This window comes from Papaver somniferum, chromosome 3 (assembly GCF_003573695.1).
Source record: "Papaver somniferum cultivar HN1 chromosome 3, ASM357369v1, whole genome shotgun sequence".
Classification (NCBI taxonomy): domain Eukaryota; kingdom Viridiplantae; phylum Streptophyta; class Magnoliopsida; order Ranunculales; family Papaveraceae; genus Papaver; species Papaver somniferum.
The window spans coordinates 202637372-202661785 of record NC_039360.1 but is presented as its reverse complement, the minus strand read 5'-3'; the positions used below and the strand labels follow the sequence as shown (position 1 = coordinate 202661785).

Genomic DNA, 24414 nt, shown 5'->3' with positions numbered 1-24414 from the left:
TTCTTCTGTGGGTCCTGTCCTTGGAGTACAATAGTCTTTATCGTCTAGGTTAATGTGCCATTTCGATGATACATTCGTTCTGATCCATCGTCTCCCAACGGTATTATGCAGAAACGAAGGTGAACCTCCTCCTTCTCCACAGGATGTTCGACACGTATCCCATACGTGTGTCATTTAATGCGGGTGGTTGGGGTAGCCTGCACGCATCAGGCGGCTACTTGGTTCCCCTGTCACATCTGTCTGCCAAATCCATCCCTACCCTTGATCTTGGATATTCCTCGGGATGGGGTAAAGTAAATATCTTGAACTTCTTCGGTACTTCGCGGTAGGTCATTCTTCCGTACCCCTTGATCCTCTATCGTTGGATAGGTCTGATGATGGATGGATGTAGATGACAGATGCCCCTTGGATGTTGAGACGTGGCATCATACCTTGATGTACCATGCTTAGGTGCCTTCCACGTGTTGTTCCCTCGACACGTGGCAGATGATGAATTATGTGTATACAGTTTGCCCCTTTTCTTCAAGTTTGAAGTTGGTCAAAGTTTGAAGAAAAAATGTCTTCACAGTCTCCTCCTCTTCTCGCGTTAACTCCCTCTAGAATTTAGGGCACGTTTCCCACTTCTTGCATTTAATCTTCCTCATTTTCGGGGCGGTTTCATTTAATGGCGATTATAAATAGATGAGAAGACCCAAACATTAACTTTTTATTCTCTTCCCTCATTACTTATTCTCTGTCTTCTTTCTCCGTGGAATTAATTTTTGTTTTCTTGCTCTTAACTTCTGCTGCTACTGTCCTCTTCAGTTGCTGCTTTCATTCAAATCAGATGAGATATTCAGAGTGTTGTTGCTTATTAATCGTCTTCGTTCTCCCATAGCGCTTTTAATCAAGGTATGGTATTCTTATTAGTGGGTTTTTCGAATTGAATCTTTCTTTTCTGCTGCTGTTATTCATCCTTGGTTGTGAATTCAGGTTGAATTTTTTGTTGTATCTTCTCGTGCGGATATTTGTTGATTCTTCTGCCATTGCTTCCCAGTAAGTTATGTTCTTGTATCTGTAATTTTTCCTTCATATTCCCTCTTAAGTCAAGATCATAGGGTTTGTGATAAAAAACAATTCACTCGACAGTATATATAGTTTTTTATCGCAAAGTCTAGGGTTGCTGGTTCTCTTGATATGATGAAACACTTGATATGGAGGTGTTCTTGTCATAATGATCATAGTTTTGTTTGATCTCGGTTGAGCTCACAATCTGATCTTCGTTTTGTCTTCGTGCCCCTTGCAGGTATGACAGATCGTCTTCGTGTGCCTTATAATACTCCCCCATCAAGCCCTTATAAACACCGTCCGTCTAAAAGTCCTGATAAATCTCCGCCGAGGGGTGGTAAGTCTCGATCTTCTCAGCCTGATCCTCGTAACCTCAAGACTTTATCTTCGTCGAGTACGAAGGTTCCTTCTCAGAAGAGAGGAGATCCTCCTAGAGGCTCGCGGTATGCGGTTAATTGTCCCTTGCCTAATTCATATCCCCAGCGTTCGGAACCGATACATGTTCAGCCTCTTCGTTCTATTGCTCCTTATGTTGCGACGCTTTCTCAGAAACCTGGGTCTTCCGCAAACTACCGTGTTGGTGAAGGATCCTTCTTCAAGGGGGGTTGCACCGAAAGTGGATTTAACTAGGAACGTCTCAATCAATAGGAAAGCTTCGGATATGATTCCTCCGAGAAAACCGTCGTCGGGCAAGGCCACATCTTCTGACATTGCCCCGGTTATCCGAAGCATTCTAGTTTCGAAGAAGAAGGTTACTTATAGTCATGTAGATCACGAAGTTTTCAAAGCGAAGCATGGTCTTGAACCCTTTGATGTTAAATTCTACAATTAAGGGGATAATCTCACTCATGACATGATCATGAACTACAAGTAAGACGCTTTCCATATACTAACGACCGTGGAGGCCTTCGATGCAGGTCTTATGTTACCCTTGTATAAATCAGACAATTCTTTCTACTATGATGCCTTGGCCAACCGTGGGGGTTCTACTTCTCATACCCATTGCCGTTCAATAGTCCGGTTGAGTGGGAATTATCTTCGTATGCTTAAAGAGTGCTATCTTCGGAGCCATGGAGAGACGATGATGACCTGTTATACTCCTAATCCTGCGGAGAAGGATTGGTATACCCCTGAGAACTTTAATGCTTCTTTCGAGGATTATGTCAATGGTAGGAATCGGAAGCCATAGAGCATCGGTCTTTGGATGATGGCAGCTTCCCAAGGCGAGGTTCGTCTTTTGAGTGAAGTGAGCGACTCAAAGCTTCGATACATCCCTGGTACTGAGCAGACTGGAAATTCGAAGCCTTTTCTGAAGAACGATCGCCTCAAACATGACCATGACTATGAGTGGCACGCTACTCCCCTTGAGATCATCGTCCCTTGGGCTCATGGTTGGGCGCCTGGTCTACGTGGATGGTGCCCTACTGCTGACAGCCAGCCTCGAGATGGTTCCCCGTCTCGCTATGGTGATTTCTGTCCTTGGAAGCTAAATTTTGCTGGTAAGAATTTTGATTACGCTGTTGACATTGCTGAGGTAGATGAAGAGGAGAGTTCTGACGCAGTTCTTTCTTTGAAGAGTGCTACCGCTGTCAAGGTATGATTCCGTATATGAATGTGTGGTTTATGTATACTTTCCCCTGGAATCAAAGATTGACTACGTGTTTGTCTCAGGCTTCGAAGAAGAAAAAGATTGGTCCCGTTCAGTCTTCTACCGTTGGTGAAGAGGAGACGGAAATTCCTGAGGTTAATAGTCTTGTGAACGATGAAGAGAATTCCGATGAGGATGTTACCGATGATGAAGAACGTATGGATACTTCTCCTGATGGTCACGAGGATGATGAAAACGTTGATGGGGCTCCTGGTCACGAAGGTGACGAGAATGTTGGTGATATGACAGGTGGCGACAACTTAATTTCTAAGGATGAAGTGAGCAATCCTCCAACCGAACCCGCGCATGCTCATGCTCAAGGGAACGAGGATATTGGTCCTCAAGAGACGGTCCCTAACCAAGAGTTCTCCTTCGGTAAGATTTATTTCGCTGGGGGTCCAATAGATATTAATGCTACTACGGGGTTAACTTCATATTTTTCTATACTCTCACCAAACGATGAATGGGATGTTCTTGCGGTGGGTGAAGGTGAAAGGTAGATGAGGAAGAGGAAAACTCTGAAGGTGAAGACGCCGAAGCTCTTGCTGCTAAGGGGGCTGAGGCCAAAGAAAACTTTGTTAGCCATGGGGTCACTGCTGGTGACGGGGCCTCTGCTAGTGCATCTTCTGATAGTTTTGAGAGAGTTGTGTTGCACGATGGAGATGATGCAACCTGTGATTGGCTGATGAAAAAAGGCTTAATGTTCGTGCCCAATCCTTCCCCCGTAATGCCTGGTGAGAAAAATTCCGACGCCTTCACCCGTCAGAGAATGCAGCTGGCGTCCCCTGATGAGGTTGCTAAGGCTTGGAGAAATATTTGGGAGCCACCTCGTCTAGTCTTCTAGTTGATACTCCTTCTTCCATTGCTCAAATGATGACTATAGCTGACGGGTATCAATATGGTTATCCCCAACAACGTGTTCTCGAGGTAGGTGATCGTAGATATCAAGTTGAGGGATCTGATATCCTTTTCTTAGTGATTTTTATACGGTCGTTTCTTATGCAGATGGTGAGGAGCGAGCACTGTAATTGAAAAGGCGAGGGTACCCAAATATACCTCAAGCTAAAACTTTTCCTACCTATAAGTCTTTTCTCCGAAATTGATTGTCTATGAACTGAGTCGGGACAATACAACTAATCGGTTCACACTTCGTGTGATCGTCTATGAATACTAGATCGAGACAATACAACAACGAAGTATGTTTACTTGATACAAAGGTTCGGACTTAACCAAACACAATAGAATTGCTTATCAAGTAAATAGGAATTAACGTTTGTGTAATTTACTTTAATTATAATAAAACAATTATAATGCAGAATATAAAAGTAAATGACACAACAAGATTTTGTTAACGAGGAAACCGCAAATGTATAAAAACACCGGGACCTGGTCCAGAATTGAATACTCTCAGGATTAATTCGCTACACAAAATTACACTAACTTCGTATAGTTGAGACCAAGTAACTAACCCTATAGTTCACCTAGTTCCTTCTGTATTCCCACGCCTCCAACTTATAAATAAGTCACGTACTTGGAACAATTTCTTTGGTTCGTTATTGGTTCGTATCCCATGCCTCCCCACATATATATGGTATCTAACTTATATGTGTTGCACATGTCCATAGGATCGGTTCCCCTTTGCCTAAAAACGTGTTGCACATGTCCATAGGATCGGTTCCCCTTTCTGCTATAAACCTTGCTACACCCCATACAAGGATCGGTTCCCATTGATGTACTGCACCCTTTACAAGGATTGGTTCCCTTTTCTTTTTAATTTGTCAGACATAAAAAACCCGATCATACCACATGTGCTTACTTAAGATCGGTTTTACTAATAAAAGTTATACCAATGCATAAGTCAGGCCTTTGTGAATAGTTCTACCAAGAACATAACAAGTTGTGAGCGGTTATACTCTATCACACATACTGGTTGTTCATAAGATATTGCAATGAATAACAAAAACAATAACACCTGTAAATTTTCTTTTCGGTCCACAAACAAGTTTATGAACTTACTTCCTTAGAACACATGTAAACATTGTTCTCTAGGATGAAATCCTCGCCTCATACCCATACATAACCACAATAGCATTCAAATGATTATGGAGATGTCTTATCTACAAAGTTTAATGGTTAAGCAATAAACCTCGTATTGTATTCCTTAATACTATGTCTATTTAGAGTTCAAATATGCTCCGCAATTATGTTTTCAATATGCACGACTTGAAAGATGCGTTAGGGAATGAAACAGTTTAAGTCAAATATCACTAACCTCAAGTGGAAGTATGATTGTTTTCGTTTTATCTCCTTGCTTTTTCACATCTTCAAGACTTCGCAATACTTGTAATGTCTCATATCCTAATACTTTCAAGCTAACCTATACGAAGTTGAATTTAGTACATAATCAAGCGACTCTCACTGAAATATGACAACCAAACTTGACATACCAACGCTTGGTGGGTTCAACCGAGCAATGCTCTAATAATCTCCCCCTTTGTAAATTTTAGTGACAAAACTCTTACATCATATGGATAAACAAATTACAAGAATTCATTACAATCCGCTTGATTCCCGATTCAACAACACAGTAAAACTGCTTACATTCAATCCTTGAAAATGCCGTTGTTGACATTATAATAACAAAGTTAATACTCCCCCTAAGGAAGATAGGTAGATATTCAATCCGCACGTCTTTGTTATACCAATTTATATGACATGTTACTCCCCCTTAGTTTGTGCTTTCACTCTTTCATTAGATAAAACATTCAAGTACCAATGTTCTTTTCCCTAGCGATGCCAATTAATATAAAATCAATGCCAGCATCACCTGTTTACTCCATATATTTCTCCCCCTTTTTGTCACAAAAATGACAAAGAAACGCAAAAATAAAGGACAACACGAAAAGAATCTTACAAATCTCAGAATAGACTTGCAAACCTGTAGAGTTAGGCACGAGGGTTCCACACATCACGTTCTGATAACCAATATCAAAACCGAAACTACAAGTAGTCTTATTTTGATATGTTTCCAAGGAAACAATTGCCCGAAACAATTTTTCCAATTTAGTTTAGCAAACCAAAAACAACTAATCACACTAGTCCCTTTTCTAAACTGATTGTTCAAAAACAACCGCTTAATTCGATAAGACCAAAATAATGATAAAATCCATTTTTATCATCATGTTCTAATTAGCCATAAACTTAGACCTTTCAATTTTAAACAAGACAAGTACTAGGTTAGTTAACTTGCATTCCTTGTTTAGGCATTCGATTAGATGTGAATAACAGAAACCTCACTTTGATAAGACAAACTAAGATCAGAATTAACTTAGTTTCTTATCCGGAATCGAATTGGACTAAACAACTCATCCCATACACAAATTATTTCGTTAAGCCATAAATAATTCATAGAAACCAAAATAAATCAACTTGCATAATTATTCACCTTAACCGGAAGCAACTAAAACAACATAGACATTAAAAGCACCGCAATTGCACCGTAATTTTGTAAGCCTAAACAATTGATACCATACAAAAGAAATATAACAATGGTTTTTCTTAACTGGAACCAATTGAATCACACACACATCAATTGTACCGAAATTTTGTAAGCCTAAACAATTGATACCACACAATAAAGCAAGATAACAATAGTTTTTATTAACCGGAACCAATTGAAACACACATCCACACACACATCATGGAATAAATATCAATTGAACCGATATTTTGTTAAGCAAAAGCAAAATATATATATATAATATAAACTCAGGCTTTTCTTAAACATGAAAACAATTAACTAACAAGATTGTTACCTCAAATTTCGCATCCGCTTCTCCAATATGATAGCATCTTCGTCCAGGGAGAATTTATGTCGAAATATCACCACATTGTCATCCTTATGCATAAAAAAAAGAATAACAACACACCTCAACCTTTACCAGAGAAAGTTTGAAAACCGTTTTTAACAATTGCAAGCAAAAGTTGAAAACCGTCGAAATACATATGTTTTTATGCTAAACCAAAACCGATTCAACATATTGTGACTTTTTCACATATTGTTTCTATCAGAACCCCTCATGATCCTTTGATAAATCCTACCTACTAGGGCTAGAACTTAATCCTGCTAAATCAAAAATTCACCCAAACCATAAGGGTTCACAATATATGAGATCGAATATTAAGGTAGTAAAACTGAAATCAAACATCCCATAAATCAATTTGCAATACACCATAAATATTCAACATAAAATAAAGTATTTAAATTACCTAAATCTTTTAGGAAATTGAATTACGAAACCAACGCAAAAAGAATGAGGTCATTCCGAGTTCGGACGAAGAAGTTATGCGCAAAACAGTTTTTACACTTCTTCGTAAGAGGACCTCTTACTAGGATCGGTTCCCTCACCATGACATGGTACTAGGATCGGTTCCCTCGTTATCATAGGGTACTAGGATCGGTTCCCAAGAGTTACTTGTGACAGTTCACAACACTAAATTGTTTTCGACATAATGTTTGCATACGATGTCCGAATTCAGTGATTTTTGGCTCGTTTTAAACGTAAAAACAAGAGATACACATATATGATCAGTAAATATCAACATCATAAACTAAAATTACCGTTTCTTTCAAAAACCAGAAATAGATAGAGAAAGTATGAGTATAGAAGAAAAGAAATCTCCTAAAGATGTTAATTGGTCATATAAAAATCGAGAGATCATGTGCTCAGTTTCATGTGCTTCCTCACCTTTCAAAATTGAGCACCAAGGTGAGTATGCACATTCTAACACAACTAGGTTGTGTTGAGTTGATCCTTGTCTTGTTCGTCACGAGTGACTAAGACGGAATCATCATTCTTGACCTCTTGCTTGGTTTGTTTTCTCTTGTTCCATATCTTGTTTTTCTTCTTTGAATTGTGATGTATAGTATCATTATCATAACCTTTACTAGTACAAGATATTTCAGACATAATGTCTTTCTTTAGCCTTTCAAGAAGACTCTTGTAATTATTGTCACCAACAATTAACAGTTGAGAGTCACTCTTGTGACTAGCTTTTGGTCCTTTCTTGGCTATAGAGGACTTCGGGACCCATTTAGAGTTGGGTTTCGCAGGAGCATCCTTCTCCTTCATACCATTAGGATCATTGTCCTTTTGAATATTTTGCGAAACACCCTTTCTCCAATTTGGAACATCAGATCTTGTTTTTGCATTTAAAAAGTGATCTCTCTTTCTATAATTGGGTCTTTTATGAAACGACCTTGTCGAGTGATATGCAAAATTTGAACTATCATTATAATAATTCTTTTTCCTAAACTTAGGAAAATGCCTATATGAGTTCTTATTAGGAGAAAACTTAGCCAATTCGTTTGATACAATAGAAAGTGCATCTTGCATCTTACGAACTTTGCATCCCCATTGCAAGTGTCCTTTATTACCACAATAATAACAATGCTTAGTATAAATATACGAAGTATGAGTTTTATTGTTACCTTTTTGTGGATCCTCTTACATTGGAGCTAGATGAGTTTTCTTCTTCTTTTTCTTCTTATCCTTGTTCAACGTTGTTGCTTTCTTGATATTGGCAGAAGTGCTCTCTTTGATTATTGTACTTAGTTGAACATGATTCTTAGGCTTGACTGGTTTTCCTTCTTTACGAGCAACTTTTACATCAGTGGAAGCCTCTGGTTTAGAAGAATTTGTAGCTTCAAAGAATTTTACCTCCTTGTTAATATTTGAAGCATCTATTCCCTTATAGCCCAATCCTCGTGTATCACGATGATTTCTACTTGCTTCTAATATTGAGGTTAACTTGTTTGAGCTTTCATTGGATTTTTCAGTTCCAAATTTTCTTCTTTCAACATCTTGATTTTATCAAGAGCACTGGCTAGATCAGCCTCAAGGCGTTTTTCTCGTGAGAGATATACACCTTCTTTCTCTTCAAAACTCTTTTGTTGAGAGTTAATACCTGCATCAGATTCAACAAGTTTCTCTCCCAACAAATGAATTTTTTCAAGAGCAGCATCACGCTCCTCTTTTAACAGTTCTGCTTGAGAGAGACTAGCGTTTTCTTTTCCTTCAAGACCCTGAATATGTTGAGAAGTATCTTCCCTCAATTTTTCGTAGTCTAGACGATGCCTTTCACATTCAGTAGTCTTTAATTGTAAAGTAACTTGAAGTTCCTTTATTTGCCCATTAGACACACTTAAGAGAATTTCGTTAGACAACAATTTCTCACGAAACTTTTCCAACATAGAGTCTGTGACCTCTGATTCTGAAAATGGTTTAAAAACCTCTTGCGATATGTTAACTTAATATTTCAATAATTTTCTCTTTCGCTTAATCTTACTTTGAATCATTTCTTATAGGTTGGATAGCACCAAACACAGATTGTTAGATCTTTTCGTGTTTGCCTGCTCTGATACCAATTGAAAAGGCGAGGGTAACCAAATATATTCAAGCTAAAACTTTTCCTACCAATAAGTTCTTTCTACGAAAGTGATTGTCTATGGACTTAGTCTAGACAATACAACTAATCGGTTCACACTTCGTGTGATCGTCTATGGATACTAGATCGAGACAATACAACAACGAAGTATGTTTACTTGATACAAAGGTTCGGACTTAACCAAACACAATAGGATTGCTTATTAAGTAAATATGAATTAACGTTTTTGTAATTTACTTTAATTATAATAAAAAAATTATAATGCATAATATAAAAGTAAATGACACAGCAAGATTTGTTAACAAGGAAACCGCAAATGCAGAAAAACCCCGGGACCTATTGAATACTCTCAGGATTAAGCCGCTACATAAAATTACACTAACTTCGTATAGTTGAGACCAAGTAACTAACCCTATAGTTCACCTAGTTCCTTCTGTATTCCCACGCCTCCAACTTATAAATAAGTCACGTACTTGGAACAATTCCTTTGGTTCGTATTCCAAACAGTAAAGGAACAAAAAATCTGTTTGGTATCAACTCTATTCAACCAAGTGATATGAGTCGGACAAAGGCTCTTCTGTTTATCTCAACATAAAATCCTTCTCCAGGTGCTTAGATCTATCTTATATTCAATCACCCAAAGGTAATCGTTTAAGATTAAGCCAACAACACCTTTAATCCGAAGAATCGTGTTGATGCCGATCTACTCAATTAATCAATCCAATCTACCACAAGGATAAACCGATTATTAATTGGATCCTATTTTACCGAAACAAGTATTGTGCACACCAAAGATTATAAAACCCAAGTCGGATCTTCAATATCTTCTTTGTCTTCAAATCTTCAATAAAAACCTGCACACAATCTCTTGTGATCAATCACGTACAGAACGAAGTCTATTAACAATGGATTATCACAAGATCGTCTTTAGAACTAACAACAGTCTAAAGATCCCTGTCGAAACTCTGAACTAGTTTGAGTGAATCTTATATCAGAAGAGAAGATTCTCAAGAATAAAAAAACTAGGTGCAATCAGATTCCAACCACCGTTAGTCAATCAAATCAATCGAAAATAAAAGATAAACCGCAATTATCTAGTTTCCCACCAACAGTACACGCTAGAGCTTCTCAATCCAAAAGAAGACTTTAAACTTAGCGGCCGTAAGAGATTTCGCCTAATTAGGTTACTCTCTCTCCGAATAGGCGGCTACACCAGTAACAACAACAAAAGAGTAAATCTGTTGTTACGAAGGATTAGTTTGCTAGAAAGGCAAACTTTGAGTATTTACAGAAAAGGAAGTTTGGACACCAAGGAATTTCCAAAACCGAAAATATTCTCAAGATATTCATAAAAGCACAGATTCGGTTTTCATAATTCCTCGAAATGCTCTGTCCAAAAATAACGATTGAAATCTCTTGAAAAATCTAATTAGTAAATGCACATTACTAATTCTGTAATTTCCCTACAAAATGAAATTAATAACCTTAATTAAAAGATTCTTAACTTACTTAAGTTTCGATCCCGGGATTCTCTTCCCTTAGCCGTTAACAAAGATCTTTGAACAATTAAAGAAATAAATATTCACAACACGTGTTCAAAGTTTGTCGACATCTTTACTTTGTAAGTTCTCTTTCACACTTACAACCTTGAAACCGATTTTCCACAATTCTAAACAAGTTTAGAATTGGTTCATCTGACTTTCAAGAACTATGTGATTGATCAAACCAACATTCAATCACAATCATGGGTTTACGGTTCTACCAAAACAAGTTTCGGTTCTACCTCCATGTGAGTAATGTGCATAGTCACACTAGCTTTCCAAAAATTCGGTTGACTAGGTACTAGGATTGGTTCCCCACATATATACGGTATCTAACTTATATGTGTTGCACATGTCCATAGGATCGGTTCCCCTTTTCCTAAAAACGTGTTGCACATGTCCATAGTATCGGTTCTCCTTTATTCTATAAACCTTGTTGCACCCCATACAAGGATCGGTTACCTTGGATGTACTGCACCCCTTACAAGGATCGGTTCCCCTTTCCTTTTAATTGGTCAAACATACAAAATCCGATCATACCACAGGTGATTACTTAAGATCGGTTTTACTAATAAAAGTTATACCAATGCATAAGTCAGGCCTTTGTGAATAGTTCTACCAAGAACACAACAAGTTGTGAGCGGTTATACTCTATCGCACATATTGGTATGCAATGAATAACAAAACCAATAACACCTGGAAATTTCCTTTTCGGTCCACAAATAAGTTTCTGAACTTACTTCCTTAGAATACATGTAAACATTGTTCCCTAGGATGAAATCCTCACCTCATACCCATACATAATCACAATAGCATTCAAATGATTATGGCGATGTCTTATCTACAAAGTTTAATGGTTAAGCAATAAACCTCGTATTGTATTCCTTAATACTATGTATATCTAGAGTTCAAATATGCTTCACAGTTATGTTTTCAATATGCACGACTTGAAAGATACGTTAGGGAATGAAACAGTTTAAGTCAAATATCACTAACCTCAAGTGGAAGGATGATTGTTGTCGTTGTAGCTCCTTGCTTCTTCACATCTTCAAGACTTTGCAGTATTTGTAATGTCTCATATCCTAATAATTTCAAGCTAACCTATACGAAGTTGACTCTAGTACATAATCAAGCGACTCTTAACATGAGTTTTGATTCACTAAAATATGACAACCAAACTTGACATACCAACGCTTGTTGGGTTCAACCGAGCAATGCTCTCACAGTAATCATACTTTGTACCAGTTTTCAAAGCGAAGGCTCTTAATCTGGAGGGGAAGTTGCGCCATATAGAGGAGGAGATGACTTCTGCCAGTTTGATGGTGCTTTGTTGTGGACTCATGATATCTACGTGAAGCTCGTGAGAGTATTTCTCGTTTAGAAACCAAGGTGGAAAGCTTGGAAGAGGAGCTGCGTCAACCTCGTTCATCTCATGATCCCGAGGTTCGGGATTATATATAGCGGCTCGTTCGGGAGAGGGAAGATGCCAGAGCTGAGGCCCATGCCCTTAGTAATGCTTTAGCTGCTTCTCGGGTCGATGTCGCTCGTTTAGTGGACTCTGAGAAGGACCTTGAAATTAATATGTACAGGCTTACTAAAGGGATAAAAGAGATGAGTAACGAAGTCAATCACCTTCGACATTTAGACTCCATGAAGCATGTAGAGTTGGATGAGTGTCAGTTTGCTCTCACAAATCTTAGATTGGATTATAAGAAAATTTCAGACGAGTATGATTTTCTCGACGAGGCCCGGGACGCTGTAGTAAATGAATATGAAATATCTTCGCTAATGTCGAAGGTCTACATTTGTTTGGTTGTGAGCAGCTCATAATTCTACTTTTCTAACCCATTTGTGCCTTCTTTTTCAGAGTTCGAGGGAAAGCTTAGCCTTGCAAATGAAAGGCTTGAAAAGGCTCAATCTGACTTAGTGCACCAGCAGGGTCAAGCTAAGTACTACGAAGGGCTGGCCGGATCTCGGGAAGAAGCAGCGAAAGAGGCAGCCAAGGAGGTATCCCAATTGAAGTCTTCGTTGTCACAGTCTGAGCTCAATGCCACCGTTATCGCACATAAGGCTCGTTGCCAGCTTTTTGAAGAGGTTAACAAGACATTGGCCAAGATCTAGCAAAACCTTATGAAGGATTATGGTATTACTAAGAAGTATCCTCGTCGTCCTATGCTTGAGCCTATAACCTACACATCTGATCCTTCTTCGGGAGGAAGTGTCCCTTCGTCTCAGAAGAAGAATCCAGCTGACCTCGTCGAGTCTTCCAAGGGGAAGTAGGTTCCTAGGTTCGTTGTAGTGGGTTGATCTTTGTTGATTATTTAGCTTCAGGCCATTTTTTGTTCATCTTCTGTATTTCTTGTTTAGTTCCCCCAAACTTGTAATCAACTTTTATGGAGTGAATCAGTATTTGTTGGAATATGTACAACAATAATTTATCTGCACCGTTAGTTCATATAACTTTTTAGATAGAGTATAACCGTAATACGAGCATATCTAAATATCGAGAAACGAATAAGTAATGAAAAGTATTTGATAACAATAACGAAGGGAGGTACCTTCGTTACTGACTTTGGACCTGTCACCCAGTTGGCTAACCCTAGGCCAGAGGGTTACCGAACGGTGGGGGTTAATGCGGTTCTATCAGATATGTAGTGCGTTATCGAACTATGTACATGCACCCAGTCTGCCGAGACGCTGCTTTATTTGTTGGTTGGGTATCTCTTTCTACTGGAATCCTTCCCCATGGCCCTACACTTATGGACGCTGACATGGGAGTCCTGAGAGATCGTATATAATTAATTTCTCGAATAGATTTTTTGCAAAAGATTTGTTTGATTGATATGATGAGGTCTGCTACTGCTCGGTAAAACAAAACTAAGGAAATCCTAACTATACCACTGTCGCTGGTCTCTCGAATGCATTTAGCGTATGCACTAAGCCTTTTAAACCACTAAGTGTCCCTAGTGGACGAGTTGAAGTCTCGTGAAGGTTTACCAGAGGTGTGCCTACAAAACCTAAGGACAAAATATAAGCTCATATTCCATCAAATGTGACATGTGCAAAACAGTTAAGCTCACAGCAAAATGGAGATGTCAATCTAGCTATCAAAGGCACAATCCTAGCACTGATAACAAAAAAAGACATGTGATAAGAGTGTAAAGTGTATCTACACATGTGTAAAGAAAGATCTGAAGTCATGACTACTAATCACCAAGAGATAGTTTCTCAGGCTAAGAACTGAGGTCGAAATCTAGCTAGCTGTCCGGACTTTACGAGAATTGTGAATGAGTTGGAGGTATTTCACAATTACTCGCGTTGTACATCAATGGCATACACCCTCCTTGCTTACAACACAAAAACACAAAAGATGACTATTTACATGACTCTTATTTACATTGACAAATCTCTTTTTATTTTTGGAACAAGAGATGATGGAATTGATAAATACTTGATTTTTTTTTTTTTTTTTTTTTTTTTTTTTTTTTTTTTTTTTTTTTTTTTTTTTTTTTTTTTTTTTTTTTTTTTTTTTTTTTTTTTTTTTTTTTTTTTTTTTTTTTTTTTTTTTTTTTTTTTTTTTTTTAAGGAAACACTTTTGATACATATACAAAAGGAAACAAAAGATTACATGACACTTTGCAAGAGGTAGCCCTTTTTGATGCACCCAGTTAAATTCGATGGTTGTCTTTCTTAATGTAACCTCCACCTTCTATCCCAACCAACCAAAGAACAAGCTAGTCAAGTTTCGTTCAGTATTCTAAAGTGATTGGCAATCGTAACTTCCTATCAAACACCTTGAAGATCGAGGCCATACATGTATTGGTAGATCGTGCGCGTGCAAATTTCTTATCACTATGTGAATTGTGCTAGAATTAGGGTGCCTAAATATCTAGACTAAGACTCCTAATAAAAATACATATTTGCACAAGAGTCAACATTTCAAGGTAAATGAGCTCCATTTTTATGATTTTTTTTTTTTAATTTTTTTTTTTGAATTTTGAATTTTCAATTTTTTTTGAAATTTTTCAATTTTTTCAAAAAAGAAGAAGGAGTTCGTTTTCAATTATGGCAAATTATCATGGTATCTACTCTATACCCCCAAACCTAAACTAAACATTGTCCTCAATGTTTCAAAATATGGAAAGAATTAAAATGCAACATATGGAAAGGGACATGCTGAGTAGAGTAAAAGGAGAGAGAATACCCGATTTTGGCGAAAGCAGAATTAAAACTCCGTTATTCAAGGCAAAAATCCAACATATTTCAGCCGAGATCATATTGGATTAGCAAAATATATACAAAAGGAACAAAAGGGTTTTTAAGAAATTTTATCTACTGGATTATATACAAAAAAAATCACCATACACCAAAAGTCTAAAGAGTTGAGGATCAACCCAAAAGAAAAAGTGTAGAGACATGGAAAGTTTCAAAACACTAAAATTGGACTTAAATGGGAGAAAAATAAAACTTTTTTTTTTTTTTTTTTTTTTTAGAAAAAGAAAATAAAATTTGGTTTTTGAATGGGAGCAAGCCCACTGTTTGTCCTCTAATGGAATGGAAGGCTGCGGCTCACGAAACACTAAGTTTTAACTTTGAAAGTTGAATTTGGCCCAGTTGGTTAAGGCCCGACGTTTGTTTTAAAACTTTGGTTTCGAGGTCCACTCTTGAGTGGAAACAAGCCCACAATCAGTTATAAGCTCAGCTGGGTTTAAACCCAGAGTCCAAAATACAAGTCCAATGGAAGAATTTAAACAAGCCCACACAAAATAAATACAAGCCCACAAATTAAACAAACAAGCCCAAAAATAATTATTACAAACCCAAAATAAAAAGATAAAAAGCCCAAAAAATTGGGTTAATTATTACAAGCCCACAATTAAAGAAATTTGGAAGCCCACAGGTTGGGTTCTCTCAATGGAATGGGTTTAGGCTTACCTTTTTAGCACAGCCCAGCTGCTCTGATATTGTTGCAAAAACCCAGTTGGGCTTTGGTTCTTTTCCTTGGTGGCGTCCCAGCAGAGGAAAAACAGGTTCAGAACAGCAGGTCCAACAGCAAATGAAGTGAAGCAGATGCAGATGCAAATGCTATGAAATGAAATGCAAAATAGCTAAAGAAAAACACAGATAAAACACAGCACCAATCCCCGGCAGCGGCGCCAAAAACTTGATAGGCTTCTAAAAGGTCCTAAAAATTACGGTGGCCTACAGTAATACCGCAAGTGCACGGTAAAAACGGTAAAAACACAGCACCAATAAAAACGGTGGCCTACAGTAAAAATACAGCACCAATAAAAACGGTGGCCTACAGTAATACCGCAAGTGCACGGTCGTCAGTTGTAGCTCGTGCAAGTACGGGTCGATCCACAGAGATCGGGTGTGTTTTGGAGTTTTCTAGCTATTTGGGTTCCTAAATTGTTGTTGGGCTTTGAAGCCTTTTGGCTTAGCTTGGGCTTTGAGTACTAATGGGTTTGTTCACAATAAAATGAACTGAGCTTGGGCTCAGTTATCTTTGAAGTGTAAATGGGCTTTGGCCTTACAGGGAACTGAACTTGGGCTCAACAGTTCACTTGTGAATTGGGCTCAGTGTCTTTTGTTGTGAACTGGGCTTTGGATTCAGTCAAGGTTCTGGGCCTTTGGGATGAAATGTATTGGGCTTGGCTATTGAACTAGGCCTTTGGGCTTCACTGAATTGGACTTTGGCTTTGTAACTTATGAGCTTTGGAACAGCAGCAGACAACAGCAACAACAGCAGTGCAGCAGAAGCACAAGGCAGTAAAGAGGAAGGAAAACAGCAGCACTGCAAGTGAAGCAACAGCAGCAGGAGAAAGCAAATAGCAGCAAAGGCCTAAGCCACAGAAAACAGTGCAAGCAAAGATGAACAAGAGCAACAGAAAACAAAATGAAAGATACAACAGGGCAACAGCAAAAGCAAAGAACAAAACAAGATAACCAAGGCCTAAGGCCAAGGGCAGGGTTGTGGTGAAGGAACTGAAATGAAGCAAGGCTAGGCAGAAAACAGGCAAACAAATAGAATGGGAAGAAAACTAGCTTGCTATGAGCACTAGTTTCTCCCAATGCTCAATCAAAGTGCAACCTAAGCATACACAGGGAATGGCAAGAAAATCAGCTTGCTTTAAGCACTGATTTCTTCCATTACACAATCAGCACAAAGCTTCTAAGATACCTAGCCTAGCATTCCTTCAAATGACAGTGAATTAAACATGACATTACACAAACATTACATGGCAGTGAGCATAACAGTGAACACTTAACAGTGAACATCAAGCATTAACAGTGCATTAACAAACAATTTTGAACATAAACATAACATGAAATAAGCATAACAGGAACATAAATGAAATGAAACTGAAACATGAACATGAAACTAAGCAGCAAATTGAACTAAAAACATTAAGCATAACAAGTGAACTGAAATTGAGCTTGTAAACTGAAAATTAACAGAAATTAACAGTTAACAGGACATGAGAGTCCTGGATGTAGGCTAGTCCAAACATACATAACAATTAACACAAACATTAACAATAAACACAAACATAACAATTAACAGGACATGAAAGTCCTGGATGCTGGCTATTCCAAGCATAACTATTACAACACACACATAAGGCTATTTATAGTCACAGACCCAAATTTCTCAAAATTATAAAATTAGGGTTTATAGAAAAATCCCCAAATTCCAACAGTGAAATTAGCTCACCTAATCGTCAAATTGACGTCGACCCATCCTTTCTCTGACTCTCCTGTATCACTCCATGCCTTCAATTTCACTCTAGCTCAACCTAATTTACCAATTTTGCACGCCTAGGGTTTCTGATAGAGAACGTGCAAAAATTGAGAAAATAGGTGGCTAAGGAGAAGGGAACAGATGGTATTGGTTGTTGGGTGATGGGGTGATGATGGTGGAGGAGTGGTGGTGGCAGTGGAGTTGGTGGTGATGATGGTGGTGCGGCAGTTGCAGGGTGATGGCTCTGCAGAGGGGGTTGGTGGAGGAGATGGCTCGACTGTTTGGGAGAAGGGGGGTGTTTGGGTAGGTGGTATAGGTTCGGTTGCTAGAGTGTGAGGCGGCTTCATCAAATTTGATGTTCTGCGACGCTGAGTCATTGGATGCGAAGCTGGTAGTAGATCGGACGGTGATGCGGAGGCAAGCGATGATCGACCGTTGGATTATATGATACAACAAAATGAACGGTACTTGATGGGGTTAGGTACTGTAGTGTAAGGCGGAGATATCAAACGTTGATGAACAGCAAGGGAGCGACCGTTGGATTCAACTACCATCTAATCTGAAGGCTTGGAATTTCAGCGCTGTGGTGCTCGGCATAGACTTCAGATTTTGATGCTCTATGAAGGAGCGACCGTCGGATGCTTATGAGAAATGATCTGATGGCTGAGAACGGAGGCGCTTTTGTGTGTAGAAAATGAGGTTGTGCGCACCATTCTTCGCGGCTTCCTTGCGTAATTTCTCCCGGCTTTTCACTACTTTTCTGCTCTTTTCGCTCCGCGACTCATCCGAACTTTATTTACTACCTAAAAATGCAAAATTAATTAATAAAAATATTTATTCTTGAAAACAATGAAAATACAGAATATGGGATAAAATGTAGAATTAATGCACAAAAGATGAGTTAAAATGCCAACAGAAAGGGATAAATATATACAATATTTGGCACTCATCACTCGGCCAGAGATAGAAACAAGTCAAGCGGGTAAGCCAACTTCTTCTTCTTCTGGTACTCTTCATGCAGGCGCAGAACTGCATTGCTTCATGGGTAGTATGGCGTGAGGTATTTTGCATTCCAAGGGTGCCCGAGGACTTCTCATTTCAGATTACGCAGGTAGTAGGATCCGTTCCCCGCGATGTCATGTATGATAAATGGCCCACCCCATGTCGGTGCTAACTTGCCCCACTTTTTCTCTCGTTTTTACTGCGGTATATTTCTTAGCACATACTGCCCTTCTAAGAAATTTCTAAGCTTAACTTTATTATTGTACTCTCTATCCAACCTTTGTTGGTAATTCTCCATTCATTGCAATGTTGTCTCCCTTCGTTCTTCCAGGTTGTCGAGCCTTTCCAACATCATATCCGCTGTTAGATTCTTCTCCCAAGCTTTGGTCTTCGTGGTTGGCATGATGATTTCCATTGGAATAACAACTTCGGATCCATAAGTAAGGAGGAACGGAGATTCACCAGTGGCGGATCTGCGTGTGGTTCAGTATGCCCATAACACATTATGCAGCTGTTCACACCATCGACCCTTGTGTTCATCTAACGATTTCTTGAGGATAAGAGCCAGAGTCTTGTTCGTGGCTTCAGCCTGTACGTTACTTTGGGGGTAGATGGGAGTTTATTTGTTCTTCCTGATATTGAAGGTATCAAAGAGCATGTCTATTTTCTTTCCTTGTAGCTGCTTGCCATTGTCGGAAACCATTTGTGCGGGGGTGCCGAACCTGCAAATGATATTTTGAAAAATGAATGTGAATACGTCTACGTCTCTGATCCTGGCTAGAGCTTTGGCATCTACCCACTTGCTAAAGTAATCCGTGGCTACAATCAAGAATCTTCTTTTCCCCGACCCTTCGATCAGGGGTCCGACGATGTTTATTCCCCATTTCGAAAATGGCCAGGGGCTGTCTACGGAATTTAGCCTTGTTTCCGGGGCGTGGATTCTTTTAACAAAACGCTGACATTATTCGCATCTTCGTGACATCTTAGCCGCGTCTCGTATCATCGTTGGCCAGTAATACCCTTGCATCTTAGCTTTGTCGGCTAGTGACCTCATTCCGATGTGGTTACCTGCATCCCCATAATGGATGTCCTTCAGGATATGATGGCCTTCTCCCCTGGATAAACAGCGCTATAAAGGTCCAAGGAAGGACTTCTTATAAAGAATTCCGCCACAAAGATCGTATGTTCCCGCCTTTGATTGTATCTTTCGGGCTTGCTTCAAGTACGCCGGCAGTGTTCCTTGTTCAAGGAGCAGATGGATTTCGGTTCTCCAGTCTTCTTCATTGCTGAAGTCTTCGTCTTCGTTTTCTCTTGATAAGATATCATCTTCGACGAAGTCATCATGGATATCTTCTCCTGCATCTTCATTGACTATGTCTTCCCCTACATCGTCTTCACGATGGGTAGCAAAGGATTGTTGTGGAGTGATCGAAGGCTCATATATCCTTGTTACCTTGATGGATTCGACGCTTTCATCCCTTAGGATAGATGATATGTATGCTAAGGAATCGGCATGCCTAAGGTCCCTTCTACATAGATGTCGGAACTTGATGCTGGGTATCTGTGATGCTAGGGTCTGGACTAGAGCCATGTATGCTGAGAGAGTCTCATCATAAACGTTGTATTCCAGCTTTACTTGTCGAATGACTAATTGGGAATCACTTGTTAGGCATACGTCTGTTATTCCCATTTCTATTATCAATCGTAGGGAATGTACCACGGCTTCGTATTCCACGATGTTGTTGGTATTCCCCTTGAATTCCAGTCTTAGTGCATGCACAATCCTATCTCCAGTTGGGGTGGCAATTACGATGCCTACGCCCGCTCCTTCTCTGTTCCTTGATCCATCAACGAAGACCTCCCATCGTCTTTGACTTGATGAATCGAGTACATAGACCGAATCTTTATCGTCCTCTGCTGCTTCTGGGATGTCCTTCACCTCTTCGTCATTGTCCAAGGGTAAGTCTGCTAAAAAATCCGCCAAGACTTGTGATTTTTGTGCAGTTTGGATCTCGTGGATGATATTTAATTGATCAAGATGAGTATTCCACTTTGCTATTCTTCCCACTTTCACAGCATTTTTGAGAACAACCTCTAGCGGTGCCTTACAAGGGACACGAACATAATGGGTTAGGAAATAGGTTCTCAGCTTTTGGGTTGCCCAAACTAATGCTAGTATGAGTTTCTAAATCTTCGTATAGTTTCTTTCCGCCCGATTGAGAGTTTTGTTGACGTAGTAAATTGGTTGTTCAATCTTCGTGTTGGTTATGACCAATACCGCACTGACTGCATATTCGGTTGCTGCTATGTAAAGGGCCAGTACTTCACCAGGATCGGGCATCTGGAGGATCAGGATTGAGGCTAGTATTCCTTAATCTTCTGTAAAGCTTCTTCACATTCAGCGGTTCATGCGAATTTACTTCCTTTCTTGAGTATGTTGAAAAAGTGCTTGCATTTTTCCGACGATCTGGCGATAAATCTTCCTAGTGCCGCCAGTGATCCGTTAATCTTTTGGACCTCCTTTAGGTTCTTTGGGGATGCCATTTCCACAATGTCCTGGATTTTGGCAGGATCGACTTTGATGCCCCTCTTCTTCACTAGATATCCAAGGAACTTTCCCGACGTGACGCCGAACGTACATTTTTCTGGATTTACTTTCATGTTGTGCTTCCTCATAGAGTCGAAGATGTCTCTCAAGTTTTGGTGGTAGTCTTTGCGCAGCTTACTCTTGACGATCATGTCGTCGACATAAACTTCTAGAGTGTTCCCAATCCATGGTTTGAAGATAGCATCAACCATTATCTGGTATGTTGCCCCAGCGTTTCTAAGACCGAAGAGCATTCGTGTATAACAACAGAGGCCGTGCGGGGTGTAGAATGTTGTGTGTTGTTGATCTTCTTCTTCCAGGGCTACCTGGTTGTAACCAGAGTATCCATCCATAAACGACGGTTCTTCGTATCCTTCAACAGCTTCTACCAATTGGTCAATGCTCGGGAGTGGATAACTGTCCTTTGGGCATGCTTTATTGAGATTGGTGAAGTCGATGCATATCCTTACTCCTCAGTTCTTCTTCAGCGCGATGACCATGTTTGAAATCCAAGTTGGGTACTTCACTTTCTTAATGAATCCTGCCTCCAACAACTTACGGAGCTCTTTCTCGATCGCCTGATGGTACTCTTGTGCCACTTTTCGTGCCTTTTGTCTAAAAGGAGTCATTCCTGACTTTATGCGAAGCTCGTGTTGGATTATCCTTGGATCGATTCCTGTCATGTCTCCTAGTTTCCATGCAAATATGTCTGCATATTCCGTCAGTAGCCTTGTTAGGCCCGCTTCTCGTTCCTTGTCCATCAGAGAACCTATCTTGATCATCCTCGGGTTTTCTTCGGTCCCTATATTGATCTCCTTCGTGGGTTCTAAGGTGTGAATCTAGGATTTGGTTCCCCTGGGAGAGGGACGTTCTATAATTGTTATTTGGTAGGCTCTTCAGCCCCCTTAGTCGTGGAGATACCTGCTTCGGTATTTAGAACGATGCTTTTCTTCGTCAAACTTTTTCCCGAGATTTCTTCGAGATAAAGGTCAATTGCTTTGTCTCTATCAGCCGCTTTGTTTTTTCTTATTTGAGACTTCTGCTGCTCATATTTTTCATTGTTGAGTTGGTTTTGCAAGGTTTGGCATTCTCGGGCGGTGACCTGATCTCCCTTAATTTCTATTACCCCTTCGGGCGTCGGGAATCTAAGTTTATTGGTGATACGTTGTTGCTACTCCTTTGAGTTTGTGGACCCATCTTCGACCGATGATGGCATTGTAGGGAGAAGGAACGTCTACCACAATGAATCGAGTCTCGATCTTCATTGGTCCTGCCTCTACTTCTAACACAATGTCTCCTAGGGGATTCGTTGGTGCGCCGTTGAACCCGTAGATGGTATAATAAGAAGATATCAGTTGCTTATCATTCAATTCCATTCGTTTGAACGTATCATAGAACAAAACATTGATGGAGCTTCCACCGTCAATCAAGATCTTCCTGATGTTATATCCCGCTACTGGAAAAGTGAGAACTAGAGGGTCGTTGTGGTCCTCCATGTCTTCTTCGATATCTTCGGCGTCAAATGTCATTGGTGCGTTCATCCATTCTTCGTGCTCATCAACTTCGACCCCGTTGATCTTAAATAGCTCGCAGTATTCCTCGAATTGTTTCCTCAATCTTTTTCCTACCTGGGCAGTCAGAGAGGGTTCGCTGGATTCGGAGCATGAAATAGTATTGAGTGTTCGGTTTCCCTCAGGTAGTTGGACTTGCTTGCTTCGTTTTGCCCTATCATCGGTTTCTGCCTTCTGAACGTACTTGAGGTCACCAGCGTCAATCAGTTTCTGGATCATTATCTTGAGGTTCTTGCACTTTTCAGTCTGATGCCCGTTGAAGCAGTGGTACTCACAGTAGTCTCTAGATTTCTAGGATCGTGGTGATTTCTTTCCTTTGGACCAAGGCCACTCTAAGTTCTCTCGATCCTTAATCTACCTTAGGATGCGAGTGTAGTTGGTGTTGATCTTCGTAAAGACTTGGTCTTCGAATTTTCGGTCGTCACACCGACGATCATCCCTTCGTCCTCTTCTATCTTAGTTGGGATGTTCCGCTGAATTACCCCTTTTGGATCCGCTGGCTTGTTCCGCTGAGTTGGTCTGATGAGATCTCTGTGTTTGTGCCCTCAGATTTTCTCGCTGAATTTCTTCCAATCGGGCGTGTTTCTCGATGATGACTCGAAGATCTCCTTCGGTTGTGGGCACACTTCCATGGATCTCGATGAACAACGGGCTCATCCTATCCAATCCCCATTTTTAACAGTTGATGGTGACCGCCGGATCTACGTTCCCTATTGCTTGACAGATTATGTGCCATCTATATGTATATTCTCTGATGGTTTCTTTGTACTCGACTGCCAGAGAGAAAAGCTTGTCCATTCCTGTGTTGACGGCCTTGTTGTACATGTAAGTTCTCAAGAATTTCTCGGTGAGCTGGCTGTAAGATTCGATGAAGTTTGGTGGTAGGTTATCGAACCAGGATAGTGCTGATCCTTTCAAGCTCGAAGGGAAGTATCTGCAGAGGACCGCATCGTCCTGATCCCATCGTGCTAAAATGCAGTTGTAGTACCGGAGGTGGGATGCAGGATCGCTGGATCCATCGTAACACTCGAACGCTGGGACAAGGCACTTCTGAGGAATGGAAGCTTTGGCTAAATGCGGAGTAAGTGGTGTGGTGTTGGCTTCCCTCATCACCTCTTCTAGTCTCCCTTCTTCTTGACTCGTTTTCAGTTGTTTGATTTCAGCCATCATCTCAGCACGAAGATCCTTCATTGCCCGCTGGTGGTCCTCCCTGCTTATGGATCGTCCAACCCTTCGATTCTCGCTATCAAAATACTCTGAATCTTCGGGGACATAGCCTGGATCGGATAATCTATTTCCTCTGGCTGGACTTCGGTCTAATGGTTTCGGATTGTTGGTGTTTGTCACGATGATTCTTCAGTCACGATTGGGATTCGGTGCCTTTGAATTTGCTTCGTCATGTTGACGTGCCGGTCCTATGCTTTGGGCGATCCTATCCTTGAGCTCCTGATTTTCCCGAGCCAGCAATGCCACTGCATCTGCGTATACCCGTTCGCGCTCTGCCATCAGTTGAGGGGAATGGTTCGATCCTTGGTTTGGGGTCCTGGTTCGCACCTGTCCTCCAATGTCCACAGTATGACCTTCGTGTACTGTATGGATTAAATGAGGGGGTGGATCGGTAGTAACTGGTAGTTCCATGCATGGGGGAGCCTGCTGGTTTTCTGTAAGCAAGGGTTGAGTAGCTGGTAGAGCTTGGTTTTGGTCATTTGTTAGCGGCATTCCAAAGGCTGGTTTCTGCACCATCACTCTGAAAACCCTTCCCGTTGTTCATGAATTCAGGCAGCTGCCATCGTCTTTGCTACATCGTCTTTGGCTTCTACAGCTTT

General features: G+C 40.1%; 2 protein-coding genes across 2 annotated transcripts; both read right to left on the bottom strand.

Moving 5' to 3' along the window:
- Window positions 1-19559: 19559 nt before the first annotated feature.
- On the bottom strand, window positions 19560-20771 carry LOC113360543. The gene is made up of 2 exons (XM_026604046.1): window positions 20709-20771; window positions 19560-20534 (listed from the first exon to the last, which is right to left on the bottom strand). The coding sequence occupies exons 1-2, from the start codon at window positions 20769-20771 to the stop codon at window positions 19560-19562; spliced, it is 1038 nt and encodes a 345-aa protein (XP_026459831.1).
- Window positions 20772-22168: 1397 nt separating this feature from the next.
- LOC113360542 lies at window positions 22169-22807 on the bottom strand. Its single transcript, XM_026604045.1, has one exon. The coding sequence runs from the start codon at window positions 22805-22807 to the stop codon at window positions 22169-22171; it is 639 nt and encodes a 212-aa protein (XP_026459830.1).
- Window positions 22808-24414: the final 1607 nt, after the last annotated feature.

What these genes read in the sequence shown, in the direction of transcription:
- LOC113360542 (XM_026604045.1), bottom strand. Translation starts at nt 22,807, where the DNA reads ATGATCCAGAAACTGATTGACGCTGGTGACCTCAAGTACGTTCAGAAG.
- LOC113360543 (XM_026604046.1), bottom strand. Translation starts at nt 20,771, where the DNA reads ATGCCCGATCCTGGTGAAGTACTGGCCCTTTACATAGCAGCAACCGAA. An exon ending in CCGAATATGCAGTCAGTGCG is followed by an intron (nt 20,535 to 20,708) that starts GTATTGGTCATA and finishes GTCCCTTGTAAG; the next exon opens with GCACCGCTAGAGGTTGTTCT.